Here is a 13,569-nt window from a genome sequence, read left to right as displayed (position 1 = left end):
ATGGACAGAATAAAACTGTCTACCCGTGATCAAAGGCAAATAGTTAACCTCCAGTCGAAAATAAACTAAAACCAAGAGACCAAAAGACAAACAACAATACGCAATGCAAAACAAAACATAGAAAACTTAAGACTGAGCAACATGAACCGAACCTAAGGTAATCACAACTATGATATTCTATTCCTGAGGAAGAAATGATTAGTATGTAAAAAAAATCTAATATTTGTGAACAGTTAATTCATAATTATGACCATTTCAATAATAATTCATGTCAACACATAAGTACTGACTTCTAGGCTGGCAATACCCTCAGAGAATAAAAGCTCAACCAGCAGTGGCATCGACCCAGTGGTTATAAATAAACTCGTCGAAGATTCCAGGATTGAAATCATATATTTGCGCCAGACAAAGTGATAATAATTGAAAACCGATGTTTACTAAGGATGTTTTATCCTAGACTGAAAACCCTAGCCGTATTGGTCACAACTTTATGGAACTTATATTTAACATTGCCATAAAAGCGGGAGGTTTGACATGCCATAAAACCATGTTCAACCCACAATTTTTTTTTCTTAAAATGTCTTGTACCAAGTAAGAAAAATGGCCATAGTTATATTATAGTTCGTTTCTGTGTGTGTTACATTTTAATGTTGTGTTTCTGTTGTGTCGTAGTTCTTCTCTTATATTTGATGCGTTTCCCTCAGTTTTAGTTTTTAACCCGAATTTGGTTTTTTTTCTCAATCGATTTATGAATTTCGAACAGCGTTATACTACTATTGCCTTTATTTAACACTCCTAAATTCAAATCTTATAAACAATTAAAAGAAGTTTGCTGTGTCTTTTAACTTCTCTTTCTCTCACTTAATAATTCAAATGTTGTGACAATGTTTAACGTATCCATCCGATCGAACCAGAGATACAACTGATACATTTAAGTCTGTCTCATATATTGAGTTGAATGTAGAATTTGACAATTAAGGTTAGTTGAAAACAATACTACACGACACAACTGATGATTATGTTTAAACTGTAAACTTTCCATTTTTATGTAAAAGCATTGCAGAAGCACCTGTATATGGAGTGTATATTTTCTAGCTAATACGATATGCTAGGCGTTGTGTTTCCTATCATGATTTCCTTGAAGTTAGACCGTGGTGTACTGTCGTTAATTCATTGGCGGTGTCAGTTGCTGCTGCGGTTTACTTTTTGTAATGTACTATCCATTTATGTATTTCGCTGTCCTCCGTGTCTTGCGTTTCTTTGTACTGTGTAAGTTTCATGCAGTGTTATAATTTTAATGGTATTTTAACATAGAAAATATGAGCGGGAGGTTTGCCTAGCAATAGAACCAGGTTCAGCCACACATATTTTTCTTTATATGTCCTATACCAAGCCAGTAATATGTAAGTTGTTATCAAATAGATCATTTCTAAGTATGTTGGCGTTTGTTTATTTGTTGCAGTTGTTTATTTCTTCTTCTTACAGATTGTTAACCTCGGTTTAAGTTTGCAACCCAGATTTGTTTTCGCTTGATCAATTTATGATTATTGAACAGCGGTATTCTACTGTTGTCTTTATCAAATTTCTTCGTGGTGATGACTGTAAAACGAGTTGAGTGTCGTGTTCTTCCTCGAGAATGTTTTGTTTTAGGAGATATCCCTGTAAATGATAATGTGACCATGGACACGTACATCCTATCATGCAGTGGCATCGACACAGTGGTTGTAAATAAACTCGTCATATATTCCAGGATTGAAATCATATATTTGCGCCAGACGAAGTGATAATAATTGTAAACCGATGTTTACTAAGGATGTTTTTATCCCAGGCAGAAAACCCTCGCCGTATTGGTCACAACTTTATGGAACTTTGGTCCCCAGTGCTCTTCAACTTTGTATACATGCTTTGGCGTTCGAACTTTTTTCATCTGAGCGTCACTGGTGAGTCTTGTTTTGACGAAACGCACGTCTGGCTTATTAGTTTAAAACCTGGTACCTTTTGATAGCTATTATTCGTGTGTTTCTTTGTTCTGTATGTTCTCCCATTTATTTGTATTGAAGTCTTGTCATGTAAAGTTGTCATTTTAATGTTATATTTACCATTGCCATAAAAGCGGTAGTTTTGGCATGTCACAAAATCATGTTCAACCCACCATTTTTTTCTTAAATTGTCTTGTACCAAGTTAGGAAAATGGCCATTGTTATATTATAGTTCGTTTCTGTGTGTGTTACATTTTTATGTTGTGTTTCTGTTGTGTCGTAGTTCTTCTCTTATATTTGATGCGTTTCCCTCAGTTTTAGTTTTTAACCCGAATTTGTTTTCTTTTCTCAATCGATTTATGAATTTCGAACAGCGGTATACTACTATTGTCTTTATTAAATATTCCTAAATTCAAATCTTATAAAAAATCAAAAGAAGGTTGCTGTATCTTTTAACTTCTCTTCTTGCTATATAGATGATGTTCTCTCACTTACTAATTCAAATGTTGTGACAATGTTTAACGTATTCATCCGATCGAACCAGAGATACAACGGATACATTTAAGTCTGTCTGCTATATTGAGTTGCATGTAGAATTTGACAATTAAGGTCAGTTGAAAACAATACTACACGACAAAACTGATGATTTAGGTTTTAACTGTGAACTTTCCATTTTCATGTAAAAGCATTCCAAAAGAACCTGTATGTGGAGTGTATATTTCCTAGCTAATATGATATGTTAGGCGTTGTGTTTCCTATCATGATTTCCTTGATGTTAGACCGTGGTGTACTGTCGTTAATTCATTGGCGGTGTCAGCTGCTGCTGCGGTTTACATGTTGTAATGTACTATTCATTTATGTATTTCGCTGTCCTCAGCGTCTTGCATATATTTGTACTGTGTAAGTATCATGCAGTGTAATAATTTTAATGTTATTTTTAATATAGAAAATATGAGCGGGAGGTTTGCCTAGCAATATAACCAGGTTCAGCCACACATATTTTTCTTTAAATTTCCTGTGCCAAGCCAGTTATATGTCAGTTGTTATCAAATAGTATAAGTATGTTGGCGTCTGTTTGTTTGTTGCAGTTGTTTATTTCTTCTTCTTACAGTTTGTTAACCTCTGTTTAAGTTTGCAACCCAGATTTGTTTTCGCTTGATATGATTTATGATTATTGAACAGCGGTATTCTACTATAATTGTCTTTATCAAACTTTTTCGTGGTGATGACTGTAAAACGAGTTGAGTGTCGTGTCCTTACTCGAGAATGTTTTGTTTTAGGAGATAACTCTGTAAATGATAATGTGACCATGGACACGTACATCCTATCAATAGAAATTTAATCCGGAATCATTTGGAAAACACCCAACATCTCCTGGTTCTAAATGACAATATACTTGGACAAAGGAACATATCTTAATCTTGTTCTATTCATATCGTAGATAGTGTTGATAATAGACAACGTAAAGATAGATCTCATGGCAAACGTTCTAATCTAAATCAACGATTTAAAAATCGTATAAATGGCATTCAAATGATAAATTCAACAACATTTACCGTTATCTTGATGATATTTTTTTCGTTAGATAATCAAGAATTTTTAAAAACACTGCCGCAATTAACCAAAAGGAACTTACTTTAAATAAATCAAATGTAAATAACAGTAGTATACCGCTGTTATAAATTCATAAATCGATAGAGAAAAAAAATACGGGTTACAATTTAAAAGTGAGGGAAACGCAGAAAATTTAAGAGAACTTCGACACAACAGAGCAATAAGAGTAAACGCTTATAGCTACATGTTCTTTTCTAGATTTAGATATATCAGTTTTACCAGGGAAACTACACTCTAAATTTTTTTTTCGTTCCATATTGTTTATTTTCCTTTTTTTGGATAGAGATGATCCTTTGGCACCATCTTATCAGTGTTTACTTTTCACAACACGTTCGCTATGCCCATGTCTGCCGTGACGTTTTAGATTTTAACGAACTTGTAAATTATTAAGTCAGGGATTTCATTACCACAAATTACTTAAAACATTTACTAAACTCGTCCATAAAGATAGGTAAATCAACAGCAAAATAAATAATATTGTTATATATATATATATATATATATGTTCCAGACTGTATGAGTATTTGGACCGTACGCGTACGGTCTGGACCGTATGCGTACTTTTTCAAAATACTCATACGGTCGGACCGTACGCGTACGATCTGACTTATATTAAGAAGTTAGATACAAATGCATATAACAGATCAACATAACTTAACTCTCAAATTAATAACTTGTGATAAATATTTGTTTAAATTTAACCCATATGATCCAATAACATGTATAATCAGATCGTACTGGACCATACGCGTAATACGGTCCGACGGACCATACGAATATACGCGTACGGTTCAAATACTCATATGGTCTGGAACATATACATATACATGCACTTTCATAGATCTACAATCTGTCGATTCCTGTATCTTGGCATTGCTCAAGGTCATGTATTTCTTCGACTGTTTATTACGTCTTTTAAACTAAATCCATTGGATGTTGGATTTGAGTTGATCGATAGTTTAGACTATGATGCATGACTTGTTTTTATTTGTTATTGGATTAGAAATTACTGTCAGTAACTGCAAGTACTCTTAGATCTGTACTAATTGTCATAGTACTTTAGGGATGAACAGGTACCCGGTCACGTCTTGTTGAAGCTACAGTCGTTAGTTTCTGTGTAATTTGATCTCCTGTGGTGAGTTGTCTCATTGCCAATCATTCCACATATTCTGTTTTATATCTGACACTATTCCCTAAACCTTAAATGTATCTTTCAAATGTAAATGTTAAGAAATTATTTATCAAAATTGTAAAAATATTTTCCGTTATGAGATAAGGTTATCATAATGTCACTTGTGTGTCAGTCTTGTGTCGGGGATAAGGAAGGTGGACACTGTAGATATATTTAAGGTTTGAAAACTAGTACTTGAGTGTCGAAATTTAGAGTCGAGCTTGTTGGTGGTATTTGCTGAGTGATATTGAAAATGATGATAGAAGCATTTATAAGTTTGCGCTTAATACATGCCTTATTTCAAGTTCCTATTCATTCTTAAGTTAAGGTTTTTCGAATTAACTAATTAAAGGTACAATTTTGATAAGCAGCATTCTTTTACCTTTTTTTTTTAACTCTGGATTCGATATTCAAATAACTGGATAGACTAGTCAACGTTGTACTTGTTTGGCTTTATAAATATTTTGATATGAGCGTCACTGATGAGTCTTATGTAGACGAAACGCGCGTCTGGCGTACTAAATTATAATCCTGGTACCTTTGATAACTATTACTACTTCAAAATAATCAAAAACTATGGTTCTACCTTGGTTCCAACTCCCCAGAAGAATTTGACCGTAGATAGATTTATGTATTCCTATTCATCATAAAGAAGGTAAATTTAGACTGACGGATCTGACGAACTTAAAAATTACCTTTTATTGGTTATATTATGAGCAAATATATACATGTATGTCCATGGACAGTTTGGAGACCTGAAGGATAAGTTTCGAAATTTCACAACTTCAACTGTCGCAAATACTTAGGGAAATGTGTTCAATAAAGGCAACAGTAGTATACCGCTGTTCAAAATTCATAAATCGATAGAGAAAAAACAAATCCGGGTTACAGACTAAAACTGAGGGAAACGTATCAAATATAAGAGAACTACGACACCACAGAAACACAACACCAACATGTAGCACAAACAGAAACGAACTATAATGTAACAATGGCCACTTTCCTGACTTTACTTTATGAAAAAATGGTGGGTTGAATCTGGTTTTGTGGCATGCCAAACTTCCCGCTTTAATGGCAATGTTAATTATAACATTAAAATGACAACATTACACAACAGGTCTACCATTAATAAATGGGAGAAAATATAGGACAGGGAAACAAACGAGAACACAACCTTTAAATATTACTAACATGCCTTTCCTACGCTTATCTTCTAACTGATTGTTTTTGTTCTGCATTTATCTTTACGTGTAGTAACTATATAATGAGGTCACTTAATAACTGTTTCTGTCTGTCAACATTTCACCTAGTATATTTGTTTTGGGTTCTTAGCAGATGACGGCAATCAGAAAATATTTAAAAAACAAGCATTTGATAACGGGGTTATTTTGTTTGGTGTTCTCAAAAGGTTCTGTGTGTTAAGCTTCTTACATCTTAGATGTCGATTGTACCTGATGATGACTATTTGTTCATAAATAATCAAACTCTATTAGCCAATTTTAAGGAATGAAATTTGATTTTAATTGAACAAATGATTTAAAAAAAGGTATTGGTGACACCCTTTAACCCTTTTATACTCTCCTAAATAATCACATTCATTAAGTTTTAAGTCATGATTAAACTAAATGGTACGTATTAAAAACTAAGTATTTGATCAATGTTGATGATCATATTTAAGATATAAGGCAACCACTGATACAAACTATATACAGTTTATTGAAAAATTATGGAGTATTGACGTTCTTACATCATCTGAAGTAAAAAAAAATAAAGCAGATCTAATTAAATGTACAAACAAATACGTATTCTAACAATTTTTAAAAACAATTTTTTCTCATATTTCAAGATGGAGCTCGAATATTTATCATTCAATTATAAGGGTATTGAATATATGAAGCCTTTACAAAAGCTGTTTGTTAAAGCGAAATGACGCCTGAATTGTCACAAATAAGGAACGTGAACGTTTCTTTTTCTAAATTGTTATCTCGTTTCAAATGTTCTACATTTGTTATGTCGCGGTCGTATTTAGCTTGCTATGCTGTATCGGTTTTGCTGATGGTTAACGACTTTTATATGACATTTAGGTACTGACTTATTTCTTTTTGTCTCTAACGTAGCAAACATACCACATCTTATTTAAACAATCTTTCAAATAATCTCCACATCAAAAACGATGTTTGATATTGAAATTTCAACAAAGCATATAAATATTAGTGTTTTCATGTTTACTAAATCATTATAAAAATCTATGTAAGCTTAATTTAGTTGAATATTTTACTAACTAGTTATTTTTTGTGGATATTAATGACAGTTTTCGCTCGAAAAATATCTACTTACACAGGAAGCTGGCATTTTCATTATCTTTGCATCTGGTTTAACAGCCACAACTCCAAAATACTCCACGGTCAATTTCAGGCCATCTGAAATAAATGAAATAATATTATTATGATGTTGTGTCATACCCATAAGGTCAAAGTCAAGTTTTTCATATTGTGCTAGTTCTGTTATTTGTTTTGACAAAAAGATTATTTTGGAAATTTGTATTCGTAGTTTCAACGATATGACATCCATTCTGTATATGGTTGAACTGGCTGAAAGCAAAACCATGATGCACATTGAATATTTTATTTTTAGTGAGAGGTTTCGCTAGTTATAAAACCAGGTATAATACACCATTTTCTACATGAAAAAATGCCTGTTCGAAGTCAGGATTATGACATTTGTTTTCCATTTGTTTGGCGTATTTGTGCATTTGCTTTTGCAATTTGATAAGGGACTTAAAAATTTTAAATTTTCCTCGGAGTTCGATATTTTTGCTATTTTACTTTTTTGTCACAGTTTAACACATTTTAGTTTTAGACAGATTTAAACTTACCTCCAGTCGGCAGTGTTCCAGTAGTTTCGTACATAAGTGGTACACATCCATCGTCTATTACAGAAAGGTATGTCAAGAACCCATTACCAATCAGCCGGAACATAGTGGTAGGTATCTTATTCGCTCCAGCACCAATGTAGGATTTAGAAATTGTTGCATTATCTATAATTGTAATGATAACATTGCTAATTTTGGTTTGTACTTTTTTTAAGTCAGGCACTGACAGATAAAAGACTATCAAGTATAAAAAAGAAGATGTGGTATGATTGCTAACGAGACAACTGTCCACAAGAGACCAAAATGACACAGAAATTAACAACTACAGGTCACCGTAAAAGGTAAAGTTTTTTTTAAACCGATACTAAAGAACAAAATCGTTAAATTTTATCAAAGTTCCAAAACTTATGTATAATGACACCAAATTTATATTGAAATGAGACATATGTTTATTGATTTATAAACTTGGATGGTTCACTCACACATTGAACGAATCCAAAATTTGATGTTTATAAGACCGAGTTTACACGTCAATAAATTCAATTAAGATAATAAGTATGATTATAAGTGACAAAAACCCCTGAAATCATTTTCCGATAAAAAAAATCTCTGAAGCGTGACCAGCACTATCAACAATGTTTCGGCAGAGTGAGATTATACATTTTTTAATTACGGCATGAATTGGGTTCATTCATCGATGAACATTTTTGTTGCGTCCTCATGTTGGAATTTTGATAGAAATTACAGACTACGACATTTAACAAGTCATACATTTGAGGATGAATCACCTATTGTTATAAGGCAAACTGATTGCATCTGTAATTAATGGTTCTAAGGGAAACTTTTCAAGGTGATATGTCCAATTGTCCTTTCATTTACACAATGGTATTTTTCATATTTTTTTTTTATCTTTAGTTAAATTCTCAGCATCTCAGTCTCCTATGACTAACAGAACTTTTGTTGATTTTTTTAAGACATATTATTAATTAAGAGAAATCAAAACGGTATTTTTTTTACAACAACTTGGTATTGTCCAAATATGTATATGAAGGACAATCTTTAACAAACCAAACTTCGTTTGGATTTAAAGCTTTAAATTTTCTGTTGGGTACACACTGATCAAGTTTGATTAAAGAGTTGTGTGTTATTGTAAATTTCCAATAAATTTTGCATTGTTTTCTTATTAAAACAAATAAAAAAAGGTAAAAAAACCCATAGAAAACAACTTCAAACAAACAAATTAACAAAACATCCAGACAATGTCTTAAGTACACTCAAGATTTATTCAGAATCATTGAAAATATATGTCATCAAGATGATACCACTATGTAATAAAATATATATTTAAATATAAGTTAGCAAGATCAAATCTTTAAAAAGAAGACAGAAAAGCCACCAAAATTATCTTTACAAACATAAAGGCTGATCAATATCCCTTCTAAAATTTATATTCAGCCGGAATTATTTTTTAATTAAGTACTACTACGTACCTGGAATACAACTTTCTCCTACCCCAGTAAAAGTTATACTAGAATTCTCACATCTTCCATCTCCATTCACAACATATTGGATACCCTAATAGATTGAGAGAGAAAATAATAATGAATGTATAAAGGTCGAGGTACTGGAAGCGTTTGATAAAAAATATAATAAAGATGTATTATCTTCATGGCTGGCACAGCATGTCAAAACTATTAAATAAATTTTTTTTAATACACAATAGTTTTTTTTTTCTGTCGTAAATTTTGCACAATGAGATTGTCTATGTAGAATGATTTATGTTAATAAAGTATTTGGAATAACCTTTAAAAAAATGTAGTGCACACTGATACACCAGCGTAAAGTCTATGTAGATAATTCGTTTTACTTCAAGCATTTGATGACAAAAATTAAATTAAAATTTACACCACATTTGAATTAATAAATCAATATTTGTAAAGCACAATATTTTTTTTTTCTGTTTAATCGAAATAACCTAAAAATGTGCTGCACAATTAAAAATACAATTATTCAGTGTGCACCACATTTTTAATATCATTTATTCATGGACAGGCAAAAAGATGGACGTAAAATAATACAGTAATTCCTTAAAGAAAATGTATCATAATAATAAAAATTGTGAAAAGGCCTACACGACATATAAAAAACAGTTACACGAATTTTTGTTGTTGTAAGTATGTAACTTCTTTTGTGATGCGTTAATAATACATTTTAAGAGATATAACAAATATATCATAGAATAAGTAAGATATGCAATTTCCTATGATATGTCATACTCAACTGAATCTGAAATTGAATCTAGAGTTATACTATAATACAAGCTACATTCTTTTAAATTGATTTGTATTCGTTCGCTACAATGTTGAGATACCCCGGGAATGAATTGATCCTACAATTTTTTTTTTATCTTTAAATGAATTGATCATATGATCATCATGTTTTTCCTAATTCTAGTATCGTAACACAGCTGTTCATTGAAAGATAGTTTCTTTTTTTCTTACTATAGTTCTAGTAGAAGATCTGCTGATAAGGAAACACGTCTTTCAAGACAGTAAATTCTATAAATAATCATCTTCAGATTTTTGCAATGCGGACTTATTTGTAGATTGTGTTCTGTTGGTATTTTTTGTTGTTTAAACTACAGTTTCTCTGTATCTACTAAAAAGATTCAATTTACCGTTTTTGATCATTATAATCTCATCTAAGACTACTGAGCCAAATGTAACCAAACTTGGTCACAATCATCAATGGTGTATCAGGATTCACAAATGTGTTTGATACTCCCGATTGATGATACACATGTTCCACATGGCTAAAATTAAACATGGGGGTGAAATGCAAATGATGTCTTTTAACCCGAAAACTGCCATTTATAAGAGATATTCAGAAAACTGCTATTTATAGAGATAATCAGAAAACTGCTATTTATAGAGATATTCAGAAAACTGCTATTTATAGAGATATTCAAAATCTCCGACATGAGAAAAGCATTCAAATATTGAGAGTTATCTAAATTAATGTCCATGACCAAAAAAAACTGTCAGGCGAGTTTTTATATGAATATTTTGTCCCAGAAAGACGAATGTTACCGTTTTTATATTTTTTTTTTCCAATTTTCTCAATCTTTATTATAAATACACAAAATTCGTAAAAGGAATTATAATTAAAAAAACCAAAGGTCTACAAGTAAGTCAACATCGACTACTTATTGAAGGTATTGTGATGTCGATGTATCCCAATTATAGCATTTTGGCTGATTATCTAAAGAACAATAATCGATAAGTAGAAATGTTATACAGCAAAAATTATCGGCAAGACAAAATCACACAAAAGGCATTATGACCAGAATATTTAGAATAATTCATAATGTAATGTTTTAGTTGTTTTCCTAGTGTCTAGAAAATCCGTATAGATAAGGAGAAAATGATAGAAATGATAAAATTTACAAATACATTAACGTGAATGTAATTAATGGTGATTTTAACTGAAAAGGTTACTATTGAAATATTCAAATGAGAGACAAAGGATCTTTACAACCTCTAGTTTCACGTTGTCGATCTTGTTAATTCCCTGAGGGTATCACCAGCCCAGTAGTCAGCACTTCTGTGCTGACATGAATAGTCATATTTATTTACTGATAACAAAACATTTGAATTTTTGAAATACTTAAGCTTTTCTACTTCAGGAATAGATAAACTTAGCTGTATTTGGCAAAACTTTTAGGAATTTTGGTCCTGAATGCTATTCAACTACGTCATATAAATATAGGCAATCACTCCTACAAGAAATGTTCGACAGTTTTAGTCTAAGTGTATGGCAGGTAGACCTTAATTTGATTTTTAAGAATTCTACCCATGTCAGATTTTCTATGCATATATCTGTAAGATAGTTGCCATTACCTTCATTTTGACTATTGTACTATTTTATCCTTGCATCTTATTTATTTTGCAGGCTACTAGATACTAGATTCCAATGTGAGCTAGCTCGATTTCAATTTGCCAAGTTATTTCTAAGAAGAGTTCTTTAAAAGTAAACGAACAGACGCTGGACAACGGACACCAAATGATAAGAATATATCACGTGGTTTTTTGGGCAAGGTGAGCCAAATAAGGCAAATTACTGAGTTAAAACAAATGAAAACAAGCAAAACAAAGTCAATCAACAACTGCCCGAAAGAATAAGTACTAATATATAATAATGAGGTAACTTACCGTAAGATAGTTAAGATATATTGTTTGTCTTGTTAGTGTCCCGTCATCAGAAGTCAGGTTTTGGTGAACTGTCATCATACCGTTATCATAGAAGACATCTTGAAGAATCTGTGAAGACAAAAATACTTTCAGGAAATTAGACATATTATGTCGCTAAGATAATGCTACAACTATTGTATTTATCTGTTATTAACTTTTAAATTTGAATCGCTTTACAATTGTAAATATTTATTGGCCTGTATCATGTCAAAATTTGTAATACATTTTGGCAAATAATCCTTTCTCAGTTATCTTTTGTATTCACATTATATCATGCCGAGGCCTTGGAATTCCTTATTGTAGAACATATGTCTTTAAACGGAACTTGTATGTCAGTTGCAAAACAAATCATAACATTGAAAAAAACGTGTGAACAAAACCAACAGACAAAATTGGGGGAAAAAATGATTTAACATTTCTTACCTCTAAATGAACTTTTCCACTGGCATAATTTGCAAAATTTTTACCCGTCCATGCTTTTGGTGGACAACATCCTGAGATAAAAACAGGAAAAAGGACTAAAACAAGACAACTTTTCATCATACTGGCAGATTGGAATTGTTGAATGTAAGTTTTACAGCATTGGTTAATATATGGTCAATCTTATGACGTAAATGTGAATTTCGTAAGATTACATAGATAAAGCAGAAAGGTTTTGATAAGTAATGTCATTATATAGGGATTCAAGCGAAATTAATACTTTTAAAAGATTTAACAATCTGTTCAAATTTAAATATCTAAGAGTCCATACTAACAACACTTAGACTAGATTTAGACACTTGAATTTGGTCCAAAAACATAACAAGGTCTGTTTTAAATAAAATAATGATTTAGATAATGATAATGTTATATATCAATAAGATAAACCATATGACGCGAAGTTTGTGAACCTTTTCTTGATTACTTCATTAATGTGAAATATTAATAATATTTAAAAGCGACTGATGTCACATCTGCAAGATATAAATATCTTGTCTTAGGGAGGATAAATACTACTATGTAAAGAATTCAAAAAATACATTTCTGAAAATGACATTATCAAGATACTTAATTTTTTGATTGACAACATATTTGTTACGTTTGGAGGATGTTTTTTTCAACAGTTCTGTCGGAATTCCAATGGGAACCAATTGCTTCCCTCTTCTTGCCAACTTGTTTCTTTATAATTATAAGGCTGACTTCATAAAGGAACTTTTTCGTAAGAAAGATAAGACGTTACCAATTTCCTTAAACTTTACGTTCCCCTATAAAACATGATGTTACCTCACTAAATTATTCAAAATTTGGTGACTATATTGAACTAATCTATCCCATCGAACTAGAGATAAAGGATAGTACAGGTACAGTTAAGTCTGTCTCATATCTTGGCCTACAACTAGAAATTGACAATGAGGGTCGGTTAAATACAAAACTTAACGTCTAAAGAGATGATTTCAGCTTCCCAAATGTGAGATTTCCATTTCTATGTAGCAACATTCCAGTAGGTCCTGCTGAGGACTATCTATCTCCAACACTTGTATTTCTTATGATAATGTTCAGGATAAAGGGTTGTTGCTCACAAGGAAGCTATTAAACCAAGAGTGACACATGGTGAAGTTGTAAACTTACCTTATCAAATTTATTCGTTCATAGTGTGTTAATTTACGTTTTTTGATTGAGTTAAGCCTGCCAGTTGATATTTTA

The 13,569-nt window shown here is 31.6% G+C and overlaps 1 protein-coding gene across 1 annotated transcript; it reads right to left on the bottom strand.

The window, feature by feature from the left end:
• Positions 1-6,460: 6,460 nt before the first annotated feature.
• On the bottom strand, positions 6,461-12,468 carry LOC143072319 (uncharacterized). The gene is made up of 6 exons (XM_076247198.1): positions 12,310-12,468; positions 11,848-11,955; positions 9,127-9,211; positions 7,640-7,801; positions 7,102-7,184; positions 6,461-6,516 (listed from the first exon to the last, which is right to left on the bottom strand). Exons 1-6 carry the CDS (start codon positions 12,427-12,429, stop codon positions 6,508-6,510), a joined length of 567 nt encoding a protein of 188 aa, XP_076103313.1. The 5' UTR covers positions 12,430-12,468; the 3' UTR covers positions 6,461-6,507.
• Positions 12,469-13,569: the final 1,101 nt, after the last annotated feature.

This window comes from Mytilus galloprovincialis, chromosome 4 (assembly GCF_965363235.1).
Source record: "Mytilus galloprovincialis chromosome 4, xbMytGall1.hap1.1, whole genome shotgun sequence".
Classification (NCBI taxonomy): domain Eukaryota; kingdom Metazoa; phylum Mollusca; class Bivalvia; order Mytilida; family Mytilidae; genus Mytilus; species Mytilus galloprovincialis.
This window is presented reverse-complemented; position numbering and strand designations above follow the sequence as displayed.